General features: G+C 38.7%; 1 protein-coding gene across 3 annotated transcripts in view; it reads right to left on the bottom strand.

Moving 5' to 3' along the window:
• The window catches only part of WARS1 (tryptophanyl-tRNA synthetase 1), a 30,952-nt gene that overhangs the window by 5,673 nt on the left and 5,525 nt on the right, over positions 1–19,754 (bottom strand). For all 3 annotated transcript variants that reach the window (XM_075029837.1, XM_075029835.1, XM_075029836.1), the window contains exons 2-10: positions 19,469–19,685; positions 18,267–18,474; positions 10,851–10,959; positions 9,845–9,964; positions 9,049–9,231; positions 7,633–7,733; positions 6,255–6,367; positions 5,000–5,173; positions 762–902 (exon numbers count right to left, since the gene is read on the bottom strand). In XM_075029837.1, the coding sequence (XP_074885938.1) occupies positions 762–902; positions 5,000–5,173; positions 6,255–6,367; positions 7,633–7,733; positions 9,049–9,231; positions 9,845–9,964; positions 10,851–10,959; positions 18,267–18,474; positions 19,469–19,582 (1,263 nt within the window). In that variant the 5' untranslated portion in view covers positions 19,583–19,685. The remainder of the gene's footprint in view (positions 1–761; positions 903–4,999; positions 5,174–6,254; positions 6,368–7,632; positions 7,734–9,048; positions 9,232–9,844; positions 9,965–10,850; positions 10,960–18,266; positions 18,475–19,468; positions 19,686–19,754) is intronic.

Here is a 19,754-nt window from a genome sequence, read left to right as displayed (position 1 = left end):
AATTTACAACAGTTTGCATGGGAATTAGTAGCTATCGAACTCTGCTCTTGTGTGGGAAAGAGTAGAGGGTTGGAGAAGAAACTGCAGCCCTTGATGTTCTTGCAGCATTTCCCAGCAGGAGAAAGCTGATAAATCAATGTGACATGGGTACTATCAACCACAGATACTGCCTTCCAGAGAACGCTTACTGCTTAGTATTGATAATGATCATAGAGCTGAAGGAAGTGAAATGTCTTGCTACTGCCCCAGGGACAGAAGTCAGCCAGATAGGTTTAAGGAAAATGCAACTTACATGAAGCAGTTTTTGCTTGTGATCAGTGAATCAATTCCTTATAACTATTACATTTCTTGTGATAAGAAACCAGCAAGCTTTAGACATGAGTCTTTGTAATTTTGCAGAGTATTTAGGTACCTTACACATTATGAACAGGCAGAGTGTATTACACAGTTAAAACAACATTAACACTAAGGTGGCCTCATTTGAAGGGTAGGGGAGATACTGTCCTACTCGGTGTCGGAGATCCTTATGAAAATACTAGGGATTTTTTTTTTTTTTTTTTAAAGAAGAGCTAGATTGACCTGGGAGAAAGAAGAATATTGCAAACAAATAGAGAGGTCTTAATATTGAAACTTGCAAGGGATGGAGAGTGCAAAAATAACACCACAATTACCTTCCTGGAGAAGGTTCACTGGAGGACTTAGTTACAGCTTTGTCCTCACAATAAGTAATGAATAGTATTATCTTCAACTTGGCTACTTACCTGCTTCAGTTGTTCAAGTCTGTCATCATCTTCTAGGAAGAAAGTCAGGTACATAAAAGATACATCAACATCACAGTTACCTCCGTACTTCCTGTGTTCTTCAATAGTATCTCTGCCTCCCGAGAAGGCATGCTTGTTGATCTGAAACAGCATAATGATTTTATTATATAATTTCTACTAAATTCTGGATTACTATATTGTAAACAGAGGTGTATCACGATCCTCCAAATTCTATACTAAGGACTAGCTGAAGGGTGAGTGGGCCAAGTTAATGTAGAGCCTCAGGACTGAAGCTGGGAGGCAAAAGGAGTTCATCAGAAGCTAGCAGGGAAAAATGGCTATAAACATACACCCCAGACAGAATAACCAGACCAAAAATAAAGCAAAAATGAAAAGTAATCCACCCAAGATTCAGTCAGAAAGGTTTTAAGTCCCTTTTGCTGAAGCAGTTGCCTGTTGGCTAGAATTTGTGCTTACAGGAAATGTACTTTATGTAAGAAAAAATAAGATATTCACTTCAACAAGAAATTAATTTTGAAGGAGATGAATCATAGAATCATTTAGGTTGGAAAAAACCTTCAAGATTCTTGAGTCCAACCATCAACCATGCCCGCTAAACCATGTTCTGAAGTGCCTTGTGTACACGCTTTTTGAATACCTCCAGGGATGGCGACTCAACGACTTCCCTGGGCAGCCTGTTCCAATGTCTGACCACCCTTTCAGTAAAGCAATTTTTCCTAATATCCAACCTAAATCTCCCTTGCCGCAATTTGAGGCCATTTCCTCTCGTCCTATCACTAGTTACTTGACAGAAGAGACCAACACCCCCCTCACTACAACCCCCTTTCAGGCAGTTGCAGAGAGTGATAAGGTCTCCCCTCAGCCTCCTCTTCTCCAGGCTAAACAACCCCAGCTCCCTCAGCCGCTCCTCGTAAGACTTGTGCTCCAGACCCTTCACGAGCTTCACTGCCCTTCTCTGGACACTCTCCAGCACCTCCATGTCTTTCCTGTAGTGAGGGGCCCAAAACTGAACACAGCACTCGAGGTGCAGCCTCACCAGTGCCGAGTACAGGGGAACAATCACCTCCCTGCTCCTGCTGGCCACGCTATTCCTGATACAGGCCAGGATGCCGTTGGCCTTCTTGGCCACCTGGGCACACTGCTGGATCATACTCCGCCAGCTGTCGACCAACACACCCAGGTCCCTTTCCACCAGGCAGCTTTCCAGCCACTCTTCCCCAAGCCTGTAGCGTTGCTTGGGGTTGTTGTGACCCCCATGCAGGACCCGGCACTTGGCCTTGTTGAACCTCATACAACTGGCCTCAGCCCATCGATCCAGCCTGTCCAGATCCCTCTGTAGAACCTCCCTACTCTCGAGCAGATCAATGCTCCTGCCCAACTTGGTGTCGCCTGCAAATGCGGTAAGGGCGCACTCAATCCCCTCGTCCAGATCATTGATAAAGATATTAAACAGAACCGGCCCCAATACTGAGCCCTGGGGAACACCACTTGTGACCCGCTGCCAACTGGATTTAACTCCATTCACTACAACCCTTTGGGCTCATCCATCCATCCAGTTTTTCACCCAGCATGAAGAAAGCATGGAGAATTTTTGAAGAAATCCTAGAGAGAACCTAGTCTCCTCATTTTCTCAGGGAAAAGGAAAACAAGAGAAAGCAAAGGTAAAGATTACAAACCCCTGGCTAGAATGGCTAAAATTAGACAAATGCCCTGTTGTTCAGTCTAAAAATGGAATACTTGCTGACTCTCCCCCTCTTTTCTTAAGCATAGCTTCCTATGGGGAGATGAACTCCACTGATGAATAGATCTATCTGCTAATCCCATTCCCTGTAAATTCAGAAACCATTGGCCAATTTGAAAAAATTTATACATGTGTGGAACTCTCAGAGGATGCTAATCTTCCTACAAATTAAAAGAAAATAAATTGCCAGGAAGAAACAAGTATTTCTCAACCATAAGCTGAGTTTTCATTTGGCTCTTGTATCTTTTCAGATATCATCATCAACCAGCCAAGAGACACACATGCATATGAAGTAGATTTTTTTTTTTTTTTTTAGTTCTGGTACCTAGGAATTGATATACACTTACAATTTTGGAACATTTTTATCACCTGTATGACTGCCTACTGCTTTTTTGAATCTTTCTAACCACCACGTTACAGATGATGTCTTGTGACAACGAATTACATACAAAAATGATGCACTGATAAATATCTAAAGAAAATAAACTGCCATCTGTCACATTACATCTATTCTTATATTGTAGGACAGCCTGAATAGTTTTACAGATACTGAGGCAGCTAAGTTTTTACATATTGTTTTGCACTTCTCCTAACTTGTCTCCTTACTAGATTTTGAAAGTCTTTGTATGAAATTTTTCCTACGTCCCTCCTCTCTACAGTCTGCCTTCTTACTAAGAGAGGGATTAAATACAATATGCCAGGTGAAAACACATTACTGTTTTACACAAAATGTTGCCTATATTAATCTCAAGTTCACTTTTTACATATTCTGGCACCTGTTCATTGACTGACGGTTTCAGTGATTTATCTATAGTGATGCACTGATCTTTTCCCTGAATTAGAATCTCAATAACAGTTTCTAGGAAAACAAGCAAATAATTGAGCTGTAATTTGGTGCTGATAGGTGAAATAAGACTAGTTTATTATAATGTTGCCATTTACCTCCTTAGATTTCCCAGATGCTTCTCAGCCTTTCCCAATATCTAGTATTTTTTCATCTTCTATTACCTGTAAGTTTTGAACCTCATTACTTAGCAATGTACTAACAATCTGAAAAATGCTGTAAGCAGTAATTTTTTTTTTTTGTGCAGCAGTGGCACTCTCTTTTTAACATCCATCCATCACCAGAAGTCACCTTTCCTACTCTAATTTTTTATTTATTGGCCATAACAATATTTGGTCTTTCACTCAAGTTCTAGTTCCATAAAGACTTCTTTCTGATGGGCTTCAGAAGCTGAAATAAATCTCAGTTTGCCCTCCATTATTCAGTACTTTACATTATGTTCAGAATTTTCTCTTTATAGCTTTTATATTCCAAGTAGCTAGAATTATTTTGTTATTTTTCCAACCAGTTTAAGAATAGCAGAAATAGGACTTACTAACTGCACATAAGGCATCTTGGATTTCTTTGCAGGTTACTAACTACTGGCCAGGAAAAAATGGAAGAATATTACCAACATTACCACTAACCATATATCCTCTATTCTGAAATTATAGGCGTTTTTAAAATGCAACTGTGTAACTGTGCATATAAACTGGGATTATTATAATCCAAACACATGAAGAATTCCAATTCTTCAAAACAGTACTGTTTAATCAGTTTCTACAGAAGATAATGAATCATTATGAGGTTACTGCAGAAGAACCTGACCTATATATGGGTTTGTTAACCATTAGAGAATTAATGAAGCCCACCCAGCAGAAATAACATATACATCTTTTTTTCTTGTTTTGATGGATAGTTATTTCATGTCTGGTTATCATACCTATAAATCTTTTTCCAAAGACTGATTTTTATTTATTTGTTTAAAATACCACAACACAAGTCAACTTTTGCTAAACTAAATCATCTCAAACTGGATAAGAGGGATTCTCCTCTGAGCTAGAAGGGGCACTAGGAATATACTCAGATAGGAGAAAAAGACCCTTCTAAAACTTAGGTGAAATTCAACATAATGTTTAATTGTGATTTGGAGGGAGGAGTGTATGGCAGCAGCAGATCCCCAAGCAGCAGGAAAAGTCTGACCTGTGTTGTAACTGTCATTGTGCAATACTTGGTGCTCCCAGCAAGGAGAGGCAAGCAAGAGAAAGAGCTGTTTATTTGGTTTACATCATGAACTGTCAGATTTCAAAACTATGGCAACATAATATTTATTTTTAGAGTATGAGCCTCCACAGCTCTTATTCTTACACTGCTGCTCTGCAGATATCAAATAAACAAACATGACATTTTGTACATTATTCTAACTAGTATTTGTACTGTTAGACTTGTTGGCAAGGCAAAAGATTATATTTGACAGTCTAGGTAAATTTGCATAACTTAGTCAATTCCTGAAGATGCTTTGCAATGAAGCGTATGGGAAAAGAGATGCAGATATGTTCAAAGAAAACACTAAAAAATTGCCATTGTAACTGTGAGGACTACCACTCCTCTTTGTTATAAAGTTCTGCGCTCTCAAGTTTTGCAGGTCCTTACCTTTGTCTTTATTTGTTTGGGTGTATCAGTGAGGAAGATGGAGGAGTTTGGGTCACTAGCACTCATTTTTGTCTGTGCTCCTTGCAAAGCTGGGAAGAAGACTGAGTGCATTAAGGCTGGTTTAGGCTGTCCAATTCTAGGTGCTACATCTCGGGTCATTCTAAAATAAGGATCCTAGAACAACCATCAATAAAAGCAAAGAATAAGTTGAAAAATGTGATTTAAAAGCTGATTAATGCTGACTCGTTCATCCCTTAACAGGTGGTCTCAAAAAAACCCCAAACCCCACAAAACATTCTAGAACCTACTTCCAATCCAGATCATCCAGAAGAACAAACAAAATTCCTTTTTTTCATTTCCATAGTTTTGCTGTACACTCCAATTCCCTCAATTAATAGGCATATTTACAAAGATTTACATTAATTCAAATAATTGTGAAAACTATGCTTAGTACACCTGGAGATGGATGCAGACTAAGATGCAAGCTTCCTCCCAAAGCATTTAACCACCAGCACAGAATTTGAATTAAAACTGTGATCAAGCTGGCAGTGCTGTGCCGATGATCTGACTTAAACCAACTGCAATAATATTACTACATAATATTGTGGCTGATGAATGTAAGTACATCATCCTCCAGTGACTGTCCCTGTGACTAAAATAGCTAAAGATTCAGACAGTACAGGATTTGATTCCTAGAAACAATACTTACTCAAAGTAATGACGCTACCACTGTCATTTGTAGCTGATGTCCTTCCATCCTCTCTATAGATCTGAATTGTTAAGGTTCTGCAACATTTCTGGCAAACTATTTCAAAGCTTCTTTATTCTTACTGATAGAAGATTTTTTCCTTATGGTTCAACATAAATCTCTTGTGCTGCAAGTTAAGCTCATTACATCTTGACCTAGTTACCATGGAGATGGCCAAAAGTTTCTTCCTACCCCCATGTCAGTATAATTTTGCATAGATTTTACTGTCTTTGCTTTCATAGATGTCAGCTCACTGTGAACTGGGTTGAGATCAAGACAGATCCAAAACTAGCAAGAATGAGTAACACATGAATACATGATTGTTGGGTTAAGCCTTCATCTTTGTCAGGACACAGCACAAAATCCCTTTCTCTCTTCCAGCTTCTGCCCCAGAAAGGTGCTTGCAGGACTGTTTTACAGATGTTTCGATATACCACCACGAAGCTTGAATGGTACATTACAAAACCAAATCCATGAAAACCAAATTAAGTAATATGATTTTCTTACCTGATCGATAGCACATGGGATAAGACACTGAATGTTCTCCTTGCCATTGAAGATCTGTGGAAATGATGAACTAAAGGATGGAGCAGCTTGAATTGCAGGAAAGCTGATCTTTCCTAGAAAACAACATGTTTGGAAAAGCTGAGAAGCCAATATAAGCAATGATAAATAGAACTTTTTGAAATATGTAAAATGCACAAGTGAATCATTCAGATATTCAGTTGAAGACCAACATCTATCTTTAACAAGCAGTGTTGCCTTATCTGAGGAAACTTTTTCATCTTTACCTTCTATGATGTCAACAAACCTCCAACTAACATAGAAACTAATGAAAAAAGGCAGGCTGTGATCACAAAGGTTCCAGAAAAGGTTCATCAGCGCATACTCCCTTCATCATTGAACTATCTACCCTTCTCAGAAATGCAATTGTTTATATCATCACTCTGAGCTGCTCATTTTTTTCTCTTTGTGAGGGAATGAGTATAGAGCTACTTATCAGGCAAGTTCCCTTCTAAGATCTTAGAATCATTGCTATATGCATGCTGTACTCGTGAAACATCTCAGATGTGCCTAGCTTTCTTTTTTATACAGTGCTTAATCACAGAGCGACCAACCTGCTTCCCTGATCAAAATCCTCTCAGAACAGAAAGCAAATAGCAGATTTTTCCAAACAATAATGAAGTAATTATCATAATACCAACTTTTATTAGAGCACTGTTAAGACAGAAGTAGGAATCTGTTCCTTGACTACACTGAAGGCTGAAAAGCTGCCACTGGCCCAATTACTGGTCAAATAATTATGTTAGTGCTCAGGAACACCAAGGTTTTAATGCCATTTTTGACACAGAATCTTTTTTTTGGCCAATGTGACAGAAACCTGCAATCACACTGAAGCAAATGGAAGGTAGAGTTTCCCAACACCTTGATAATTAGGCTTTTGAGCGCTCCTTAACTTTTTTCATATATGTGCATGTGTGTGTGTTTGTATTAATGTAACTTTTTCTGAAGCGAAAAGCTTCTATATAAATTTGGTATAGAAATTTCTAGGAGGCGTAATTGGCTATAGTTTAAAAAAAAAAGAAAAAAGAAAAAAAAAAGGAATAGTTCTCTATCCTGGGCACTTCAACGTTGGTGTTTTGTACTTTGCTGTTACTAAGGCCAAATAGGTAGATATCGTGCTAGAAATTTCACTGTACAGTGTTTTCTGTACTGAAGGAACCACAATAACACTCTTTCAGAATCAGCCTAGAAACATGGATCTTCTTGCTTTTTCTATCGTTTCATGAGTGGCAGATACTAATCTCTTTAAATTTTATTACTTAAATAGTGCCATAGAGAGTGAAAGCAAGCATCAATTCTAGTAACTCATATTACTTCCTACCAATGCAATCACTGTCTGTAAAGCCGAAGATTCCTTTCACTTGGTTAAATGTAACATGCTTCTGAACTTTGACGATGTTTTTGTAGAATCCGGTACTTGTCCTGTGAGAAAGAAAGTGGAAAAATAAAACAAGAAGTAAGAGCAGAAAACTGTATGTAGAAACTTTCACTCCAAAAGCTGAGAATGTCAAAAAACCTGCAGGATTAAATCTCACCGTTTTGGACTTTTTGTGGCCCAATGAGATGATAATTAGAGAATTATTTGCAAACAATAATTTTATGCCTTGAAAGTTTAATTTATTCTTCCCTCCTCCCAACATTTACTGTAAAATTTTTTTTGTCACAATTAACTGTCTAAACCCAGAAATATTTTGATTTGGAAATGGTGCCGAAATGTCTCATGGAACCTGAAGTTTACTTATCCTTATGCCCCCCTGTGAACTCAGGCAACCTGAATAGATCATGTCTTCTCTGCTGCTTGGTATCCCCAGTGTGTATCCCATACAGGACACCGCAGTTCACCAAAGGAATAGTAGCTCAAATCCTCCAAATTCTCATCTTCTACAGCTAAGTTCCCTGGCTGGACTTTCTCTGTCACCAAATACAGCAGCAACATTTCCAAATCAAAAATAGCTTAGCAATTTCTTCCTTTTTTTATTTCTGCTGAGGAGCTGAAGCAAAAGAAAGCGCAGGTCTGACCTGCCCTCATTCAGCCACAGGGCAGATCTGTGTTAACACAACTTTTCTAAGGCAAGAAAGTAAGGAGAGTGAAAGGAAAAACTGCTTTGTAGGCTCCACATTCTGGGGGCTGTACATTATACAGTTTGTCTCTAAAACATATATTCTCTCATCCAAATCTTTAAGGAATCTCATCACCCCACATGGAAGAAAAAAGCCGACAGCTTCAGTCCTGAACTCTGCCATAAAATTTCTTCCTTCTGAGAAGGCAGTTCCAGCAGCAGTTTCTTTTTCTTTAATCATCTTTAAACTTTATTTGAAGTTCAAATAATAATCTTTCATGTTGCATTATTAAATTAACTGACCACAACAAGTTGCTGAAATGCCTTTTGTTAGCACAGATAAAGTGCAAACACATCTCAAAGATTTTGATACCATCTTAAATAAATCTGGAGGTTTCTTGGTGGTTTAGGTATTTTTAAAATTTAGCTGGTTTAATATATTTTTCATAATATAACTTTAAGTATTATTTCATATGTTATACAGGAGAATGACAATAATATACATAAAAAGTTAGAGAGCAGAAAAATTAATATGTTTCTATTTTAAGTGTTGTAAAGCTTGTCTTGAAGATTTCAAATTTAGATACATTTATTAAAACATTGCTGGCTGTCGAAGTTGGAGAGAAAATACAGACACATTTTTTTCATTACAATGCCCTAAAGAAATTTTTACTTACCCCAAGTAGTCTAAATCAGAAAATATAAAGGTTTTATTGATGTCAAAACCACATGCAATAATGTCTTTTGCATTTTCTCTAGCATACTCATATGCCTTCTCAGTTGTCAGGTCCTTCCAAAGGTATTTCTCATCATCGGTTAACTGTATAACTAAGGGAACATCAAATACTTCTTGCAGCCACCTAATAAAAGCAGAAAGATTTTATTGCTAGGTAAGTTAAAATGAAGATGTAAGTCATGCAGTTAAAATATTTTTACACATTTAAACAAAAGTATAAAAAGAGGTCTGCTTCTTTTTTCTTTGTATGCATATGCAGTTATGTTTGTGTGTGTGAACATAATAAGCATTTTATACAGATTATAATGACAATTTACGTGGAAAAAAGACTCACACTTATTGTTTCCTGTACATATGATATCAGTCACCATTTGCAATGGAAACAGAATTCAAAGAGGCTTTTAACAATTTGAGTCCAATGTCTCTGTGTCCTGCTGCCACAGGCACTGCATTATGGAGTAATGTTACTGAGTCTCATCACAAACTCATTTTTAAGAACAACAAAAATTTTAAGGAGTGCCACAGGGCTAAGGGTGCAAGGAAGAGGAGTTTACGGTGATGCAGGGATTATGATAATTTTAGTGAAAAGGTAAGATTGCATTGTTTAGGTTCATTAATATTCACCTCACTTAAACACAACTCTTCGCAATGTATCATTTTGGCACTTCCATAAGCCACGTTCAACACTTCCTTAGAAAAAAATGTTTTGATTAATACAAATGGTAGAAATAACTTACTTTGTGAATATAAATGGGATAAGATGACCAACATGCATTGCCTGAGAGGATGGCCCTCTGCCTGTATAAAGGTAAAAGGACTTCTTATTTTCATAAGCATCAAGGATTTGGTCCATATCTCTAAAGAAAAAACAGAGAAAACATGATGCAACTCTTCAGGAAGAAGCATCCACAGCAAAAAGCTTCTATTCAAAATCATAGTGCTTTTAAAGCCAAATGTATTTTTAAATAAAATATAGTATGTTAAGTGTCCTAGAAATGAAAATGCTTTGTTTGTTCATTTTTTTAATTTAAGAAAAGTATTGCCTCCTTCAGCCTCCATGAAAACAAAAACCTCAAAGAAAAAGAATTAAAATTTTAAAAAAGTGTAACTTTTAAAATTACTTAATTGGATAATAATTTCTAAGACCTAGTGAAACAGAGCTGGGAATCATTTCCTAAATAGGTTCAAACAACCAGCTTGGAATGCTCTCTGGTGGAGGTTATGCCATGAATCATGCTCAGGCACTTATTTGAAACGTGCTAGCTGCCATAGGCCAAACGCCCATGCATGCTAACAATTAAACAATGTAGACTGACAGGCTGGTGCTTAAGATTATTCCCTGAGCTTTTTTTATGTAATATGGATGCACAGGTCCACAGGCCATGTGAACCCTTGCTGTAATCAGCAGTGACACCATATAAGCCCTGGAGTTCTTTGCTAGGCCAATACCTTTGTCTGGCTGCTAACAGAGAGTCAAAATGGCAGGTGTACAAAGCAAAGATTCTGTGCACATTTCTTCAATTTGGGATTAGTGGGGACATATCAGAAACTGATGCAACCAAGGGTTTCAGATCTTGCCAGGGGAAATCTGCAGTAGTTGCTAATTTCAAATGACACAGTTGGTTTACCTTGTTATAGAAGAACACGGTCTTTTGCTAGTCATAGGTTTCTCCCAATAATGTTCACAGAAAGTCTACTTAACTTAATAGGACCTTTTTGAATTTTAAACCAAGAAAAACTCACCTGTGAGAAAAAAAGATTCCTCTACGTAGAAAGCGGTGAGGTTTTTGCCCAGTAGCTCTTTCTATTCGATTGATCAGATCAGTGTCAATTTTACTGCTGCCAAACCGAACTATAATAATAAAATGTAAAAAAAAAAAAAAAAATAATAATAAAAAAAGCATAGCATAGCTAGAACCAGATTTTGGATTACCAAGAACATACCAACGTGGCCTAGATCAGAAAGGACATCTCCTCCTTCAAGTCTCAGGTAAAATGGCCAGATTTTCCTGATTCTTGCCTGAAGTCCCAGCAGTCATCTCCAGTACTAACTCTATGCTAGGAGGCCAAGACTAACATGTAGTATTGGTCCATCCAAGACTGACTATAATTGCAGTCTCTTTATAGCAGAAATATTGATATTCAGAACAAAAAACATTCCAAAGAAACATATTTAGGTCAATAACTTGGCTTCTGTAAGCCTAGGATAAAAAAAGGCTGTGAGGGTCTTAACGTTCCTCTCTTGATGTCTAAATTTCTGCCCCCATATCACATGTTTTTTTTACTTTCCAACCCCAATACTCTTATGCAAACTGAATTCCTCCTTTATATGGATATGATTACAGACACTGCTCCCCTCAAGAGGCTTGAAAAGGTAATGCATAACAGTCTTGGCAATCAAGTAGGACTTACTACTTGGTGGTTTAGGAAATCAGCTTATTAATAAACAACATTTTCAGATGTAGTAATTTCATTCAAAAAAAGGTTTTGACAGAGTGAAATAGCAGTGTTTTTCCCTATTCCCCCAAAAACTGGACTGGGGAAGTCTTATTTCTTCAGTAAAGCTTCCTATACTCCAGCCCCAATTCTTGGACCCTAATAAGCAGGTCAATGCTCTATGATTTGGACTTGATTGAAAAAATCCAGACAAGAATCTACTCTTTGCTACTATTCTGCTCTATTCAACATTAGAACAACTTGCACTATTAATTATTGGAAATGCCAAAGTATTCAAGAGACAAAACAGAGATTCTGGATGCAAAGATACATTTCATATGTACAAAATATCTAGATCCATCTATTCCAACTGTCTTATTAAAGAGAGACTACACTGGCAAATTCCATGGTTATAAGACACATGTCCACATGGAAGAAGCCCTTTGGCTCTTCCTAGCTGTTACAAGAAATAATTATTCCACAGGAACATATCACCGACACTTGAAAAATTTCAGATATCTTGACAGTTTCCTAAAGAAACTAGAAACAAGGAAATTAATTCTAAACCACTCATTATGCAGCTAGTAAACTATGACTTACATGACTACTTCTGCCCTGTGGAAAACACAACAATCACTTTGAATGCCCCACATAAAATCAGGTTTACTTTGAATTCCCTCCTTAAGCATGTTCCTGCTTCCAAATTTTCAATTTCTTTTCTAAGACAAAAGCAAGTAATATTAAAAGTCTTCCTGCAGGAATATTGTAATTAACCGAAATGTCCTTCCAAAGACTACAACTTTGCACCAGAGCAGGTAGGCTTCTAAAGTTACATCCTAGCACATGGTAACCATCCTTATCTGGACAGCGTAACAGTTTACACCACTGGACAACAGAGAGGCTGATTCTAGCTGGAGGCAGAGCTCTCTATCTGTGCTGGTTACCCAATGTACTGCCTTGGGTACGCAACTCATTTACAAAGAAAATTAATATTCCTTGCTGCCCCTGCAGGTTAAGCACACTGGTGTAATTTGACAAGTCAAATATTCAGACACTCTGGGCTTATTATACTAGACTAGACTAATGTCTTCCCCAGAAAAGGGAAGGAGGCCTTCCATCCCTTTACAGCACAGGTTCTCAAAGCACAGCATGGAGGCTATTTTTAGTCCATCAAGGCTTTGCATACATCTCAAAAAAGACTATTTAAAACCATGGCCATCCTAATAATTGAGACTGCAGTGCTCTCAAGGGATTTATAAGGGGTGGGACAGAAGAGTCAGACCAATGTGTACCCTGGAGCACCAGAATGCTGAGAAGTTCTGAGTACAAGGAATTCCTCTCCTACACTCTGACTGAAAATGGGGATGTGTGTTTAAGTTTGTTATGTGAACTGTCTTTTCACTTTGTTATATGAACTATTCACTGAACAGCCTCTCACAAACAAAAATCAGGAACCCCCACTGAAAGAAAGACTCAATCTTGACATGAACGAAAAGTGGTAATGTACTCAATTTGAGCATCAACTTGAGGTAAGCATTTCTGCTGTTCCAGACCCCATATGCCCATTTCATTTTGTTCTAGAATTACCCGTATGCACAGCATTACTACAAGCCTTTGTATATAGTCATTAAACTTGAATGTTTCCAGGGATGGGGCATCTACCACCTCTCTGGGCAACCTGTGCCAGTGTTTCACCATTCTCATCATAAAAAATTCTTCCTTATATCTAGTTCTAAATCTACCATCGTTTAGTTTAAAACCATTACCCCTTGTCCTACCGCAACAGACCCTGCTAAAAAGTCTGTCCCCATCTTTCTTATAAGCTCCCTTTAAGTACTGGAAGGCTGCAATAAGGTCTCCCCGGAGCCTTCTCTTCTGCAGGCTGAACAACCCCAACTCTCTCAGCCTTTCCTCATAGGAGAGGTGTTCCACCCCTCTGATCATTTTCGTGTCCCTCCTCTGGACCTGGACCTAGAGCAGGTCCATGTCTTTCCTGTGCTGAGGACTCCAGAGCTGAACGCAGAACTCCAGGTGGGGTCTCACCAGAGCGGAGTAGAGGGGCAGAATCACCTCCCTCGACCTGCTGGCCATGCTTCTTTTGATGCAGCCCAGAATACGGTTGGCTTTCTGGGCTGCGAGTGCACATTGCTGGCTCATGTCCCGCTTTTCATGCACCAGCACCCCCAAGTCCTCCGCAGGGCTGCTCTGAATCCCTTCATCCCTCAGCCGGTGTTGATTCCAGGGGTTGCCCTGACCCAGGTGCAGGACCTTGCACTTGGCCTTGTTGAACCTCATGAGGTTCACATGAGCCCATTTCTTGAGCTTGTCCAGGTCCATCTGAATGGTATCCCATGCCTCAGGCATGTCAACTGCAGCACTCAGCTTGGTGTCTACACCATTAACCAATGGGAAACAAGTTCCTGCTTACAATTGTTCATTCACTCCAGGTGAATCAAGCAATACATCATACAAGGGAAGCACTGGGCCCATCCACTGACCTATTAAAATAAATGTCACTAAAAAAGACAAATGCTGGTACATGATTCAGCAACCACCACTTTAATCCATATGTTTTCCGAGTGTTCTCTCATCTGCTTGTCCCAAGCAAACCTTAATTACTGAATGAATTTCCTCCTAGCAAATAAAATGCCTTACAAAATGGCAAAGTAATTATAATCTGGATGAATGCTAAAAAGAGACCAAATGAACATGAAAATGTTTGATTCAGCAGAACAACAGCAACTAGTAAGAGGCTAATCTTACAGAAACAGAAAACATGAGAATGCCCCAGATTAATTGGGGCTAGCCACCCTAGAAATATTTGTATACTGTCACAGCAAGTGATTAAAAGCTCTCTGATACATAGAACACTTCACTGGAAATGCCTAAATATCTTTATTAAAAATTCACAGACTGCACAGCTCCCTTTTCTTTGCTCATCTTCATCTTTCCTGTTAAAAAAAGTGGATAAATTCTTCCGTACCTATTTCCTCTTATTCTTCTTATGAGGACATTCAAAACATTTTAGACTCTCTGTCCACAAAGAATCTGCCTTCCTAAACAGCTTCTGACAAGGACACAGTCTCCACTCCTTAACAAGCTTTTAAAAAGTTCCTACCGTGCTTTTGATCTCTAGCGTTCTAGCTTTTACCAAGACAGCTTTCAACTCGCTGTACATAAGAAGTCCTGAGAGCTGCCATTTGCAAAAGCATATCTGCACTCGCTGAAAATTTGTTGTGTACCTGTCCTCTTTGCCATTGCCATGTTGTGTTGCATACCAAAAACTAATAACCTACTATTAGTTATACAGTAACTTGACTGACCAGGCCAGTTTCAATGATCTGTGAACAGTCATGGCAACTGGGAGAAGCTCCTCGGGGCTGGAAGAAAGCCAATGACACTCCTACCTTGAAGAAAGGCAAGAAGGAGGAACTGTGGAACTACAGGCTGGCCAGCCTCACCTCAATCTCTGGGCATGTGATGGAGCAAATAATCCTGGAAACCATTCCCAAACATTATTAAAGACATGAAGGTGACTGGGAGTAGTCAGGATGGATTTATGAATAGGAAATCATGCCAGACCAACTTAATAGCCTTCTATGATGATATGACTAGCCTAGTAGATGAGGCAAGAACAGTGGATATTCTTTTTCTCAACTTTAGTAAGGCTTTTGACACCATCTCCCATCTCATTCTCATAGATAACTGATAACTGGACTAGATAAGTGAACAGTAAGGTGAACTGAAAACTGGCTGAACTGCCAAGCTCAAAGGGTTGTGAGCAGCAGCACAAAGTCCAGCTGGAGCCCAACATTATTTGTGTACCCCAGGAGGTTGATACTGGGGCCAATACTGTTTAACATCTTTGTTAATGATGTGGATGATGGGACAGTGGACACCCTCAGCAAGTTTGCAGATGAAACAATACTGGGAGGGGTAGCTGATAAAACAGATGGTTGTGTTGTCATTCAGAGGGACCTCAGCAGGCTGGAGAAATGGGCTGAGAAGACTCTCATGAAGTTCAACAAAAGGGAATGCAAAGTCCTGAATCTGGGGAGGAATAACTCCGTACACTGGTACAGGTGGGGGCCGACTGGCTGGACAGCTCCTTGGCAGAGAAGGACCTTGGGGTCCTAGGGTCCTGGTAGACAAGGAATTGAACATAAGCCAGCAATGTGCTTCTGTGGCGTTGGGAGGTCAAAGGCCTCATGGGGTGCGTTAGGAACAGTGCTGCCAGAATGTCAAGGGAGGTGATCCTTCCCCTCTACTCAGCAGTGATGAGACACATCTGGAGCATTGGGTCCAGTTCTGGGCTCCAGCACAGGAAGGACATAGACATACTAAAGTGAATCCAACAAAGGGCCATGAAGATGAAGGGCTTAGAGCATCTGTCATATGAGGACAGTTGAGAGTTGGGATTGCTGAGCCTGGGGAAGAGAAGGCTCAGGAGGGATCTTATCAATGTGTATATATATGTGCTTAGGGGAGGTGGGGGGGAGTAAAGAAGACAGCATCAGACTTTTCTCAGTGATGCCCAGTGAAAGGACAAGAAGCAACGGGCACAATCTGAAATAAAGGAAATTCCACTTAAACATATGAAAAACCTTCATATTGTGCATATGGTCAAATATTGGAACAGGTTGCCCAGGAAAGTCATGGGGTCTCCATCCTTGGAGATAAAAATAATCCTACTGGACAAGGTCCTGAGCAACCTGGTCTAGTTGACTCTGCTTTGAGGACAGGAGTTGACTAGATGATCTGCAAAAATTCCCACCAATTTCAACCATTTTGTATCATTTGCAATATTCAGCTCACTGAATTATCAGCACGGTTAGCATACAAAGCTCTATCTCACTCATCCCTCTGCTCTTTGCTCATGCTCAAACAAACAAACAAAAATTTCTAGGAATGTTCATGTCTAGTACATAGCTAACAGAACCTTTCTTCCCACAATATCTTTAGGCTGTTTTGTTGTGCAACCATACACTTAGCGTGCATGTCTAGAACAACTATTTGAGAAGAACATCCCTTTAGATTACATAGTGCTTTTAGCACTTTCATTTCTTCTGAGTAAACACAAGCACACTGGCAACTTTCTCTGGTACCACTAGTAAATAAAGAGATTACAAGTAGCACAAAAATTTCCTTTATGGTAAGAGATATCAGATGGCAAGTTCTTGGACAATACTTTTTGTTATTATTTTTAAGAGGGAGGAAGAGGAGGAAATTTATCAATAACAAGCAGTAACTGTTTCACTTCCTGAAGTGGCTAGGCTAGCATTCGTCTCTGAAAAATTTCCAACACATTACTTAGAACAAGCAAAATGACTCATCCACCAAATTCCCCAATCTGCTAGTAGTGTAAGTAAGTAAAAATCCTTTAGACTAACCCACCACTCTAGGGTAGATCAAAAGGTCATACATACACAAACAGTAACTGGAAAAAAGGGCATTGCTGTCAGGCTTTAACACGGCTTTAGAGAATTGATTTACAGTGAAGTCATGCTAGTCATTCTCAGAAAGACCTTGAGATTGTGCCAACACAAGTATTCTACTCTTACCACTTTTCTGCAAGACTTAGAACCCCCCCCCAAGAAAATATAAAAACCTACCTTCTCCATACCTCCTACACAAGTAACAAGATGAGAGATCTTGTCCACTTTTAGATTCTAACAATTATCTTTTTTCCTTCTCCCCCACCAAGATATATTTTTCTTGGCACACTTCTCCCTTTCCAACTGTTTCTTTCTCCTATTACCTTCTGCAGACTAAGCCAATATGCACAGACATTTGACGTGATCTTACAATAACATCACACAGAGTTAAAAGAATGCTGACACTAGCAACTGAGGTCCCCAAAGCAAATATACGGTTACTGCCACACAAGGGTATATGCTCTATTGTGAGAAAAAAGCTACTAAGCAGACACCAGCAATGTACAACTGATGTACTAAATAGGAATTGAAGACTGACAATAATGAAAAAAAAACAAACCCAAAGATAGCAAAAATTAATGAATAGTTCTCTCACCAGTTTCTGTGCTAGACTCAGACAAGATATTAAAATAGTGGACTGTAAAACGAATAAAGAAATTAACTAAAACCCTGTTTCCTAAATTAAAAAACTTTGCAGGTGTTGTAACACCCCTGTCTAAAATGTTTTCCATTACATGTATGTTTTTTGAGTGAGCTGCATCTTCTTCATCCAAGCCAGCACTTGGCTGCTTGATAATGTGTCTTCTGAAGAAGTCATTACACTTACAGATTTTTGCATTAGTTTTGGATCATCCCTGCCCTACCTGATTTGGAAGTCAAGGCAGATATGGAGAGATGGTAGGAAGAATCCTACAGCCTGGCCAGAATGCTCTAGGCTCTAGCTGTTCTGCATCACAGTCTCTAAAGATGCAGATACTCAGTCACAGTGCCTTCATTAACATAACTTCTAATAGCAGTCCTTGTGCCGAAAAACAAACTGCGAGTAAAAGTTTTATTTTTAACTGAAAAGTTCTTTGAAAATATTTAAGTCTTCCATAGCAAATCCCTGCCTGGGACATTTTCAGCACCTACAGCAGGTTCTTTAGACATGTAAATGCTAAGATTAGATGTAAATTAAGTGTTACCTATGATGGTTTTGATCAGGATTTGTTATGATTTCTTGCTGTTTTTGTCGTCATTAGGATCACGTTACATAAATTCCTTAGTAGCAGTGAAGAAAGAGTTATACCTATGAGTTTGTCATAATCCACGCCTTTAGCATTTGATGTCTGCACAGTCCAGGGGTCCACAAAATCCTCATCCTCTTCTTTAGTTGTACCATTGTTTATTGACATAAGATCTCTTGGAGGCAAGCCTGCCTGATAATCTTGTCCTGTTGTTGTTTTATATGACAGTTTTAATGATAATAGCATTCTCACTGCTGCATCAATTTCATCCTGAATAAAGGAAAACACACCTGTTTGACTTAACATACTTAAGATAGACAATTACATTAATGTCCTAACCTTTCAAAATTCTGCATCCATGCTTTGACTTGAATTGCATTATTCATAAACTCTGAGCCTTTATTTATATGTTTGCAACATCACTGCCAAAGGTAAAAGAAAAGCAAATAGCAGGTAACCATCTCCTAACTGGCAGAATTTAGAGCATCACCATTGCTTGCTTTTCAGAGGTAAACAAGCTTAACATTTTAAGCACAAATTTCTAAGATATTATCTAATTTACTCTACAATGCTTTTAGTGGCTCACCTTAATTTATTCATTACAATTCATTGACAGACTTGAAGACAAACTAGAACAAAAAGTTCTTCACAATTTTCATGGTTATGACCTTTTTAATACAAAGCTATTGTAACATCTCATGCAAGGAACAAATAGATTATCACTTTATTCAACTCCCAGTTTTCAAGGCTTACTCCTACAGGCAATACCCTAAGAGAACCCATATTAAAACTGACCTCTCTTTGCTGACATAGTGATGCCAGAATAGGGAACCTGAAACTAATGGCAAATTACTGAATTAAGGGAGATTAAGCAGGGACTGCCAGTACGGTTACAGGAGGACATATTTGCTAATGTGTACAACAATGCATGGAGAAAAAGAGAAACCAAGGAAGAATGCAAGTGATATAAATTTTACTTGAAACCCAAATACCTTGGATCCTGTCACATAGCATGGCAACTGGCTGAAGCAGACTTCTAAGCCTATGACTCTCTGTTCTTACTTCAGGTGTAAAAACTTTGCTCTTGCTAGTGACTACCTTGTTCCAGGTACATCCACAGTTCACAAAATGGACATAAATATTTTTTAACAAGATTTTTTTCTTACTGCAATACAAAATAGATCTCAGAACAATCATATTCTCCAGCACTTAAAGACAGACCTAACCTGAAAAAGCATGGGTTCAAAACATGAAATGGAAATACCTTTGGTGCTTTTCCTGCTTTCAGTGCTCTGACTTTCTCTCCTTGTTCAGTTACTCTTTCAAACAGCTGAAGTGGACTCAGAGATTCCAAATCACAGTTCGGACTATCAGCCATTTTGCCAGACTGCAAAAGATCTGTTTATTTACAGTTCAACTAAATTTAACGTCTTCTAATTTTTCAGCTTGTAGATTCAAAACAGCAGCAACAATAAGAAGAACTGTAGGGGAAAAAATAGTGTGTTTTATTATTTCGTTTACATCTTGAAGGTTAGATGAACAGAATAAGA

This window comes from Buteo buteo, chromosome 6 (genome assembly GCF_964188355.1).
Source record: "Buteo buteo chromosome 6, bButBut1.hap1.1, whole genome shotgun sequence".
Taxonomy (NCBI): domain Eukaryota; kingdom Metazoa; phylum Chordata; class Aves; order Accipitriformes; family Accipitridae; genus Buteo; species Buteo buteo.
Note: the sequence above shows the minus strand (reverse complement) of the source record. Positions and strands in the feature narration are given on the sequence as shown.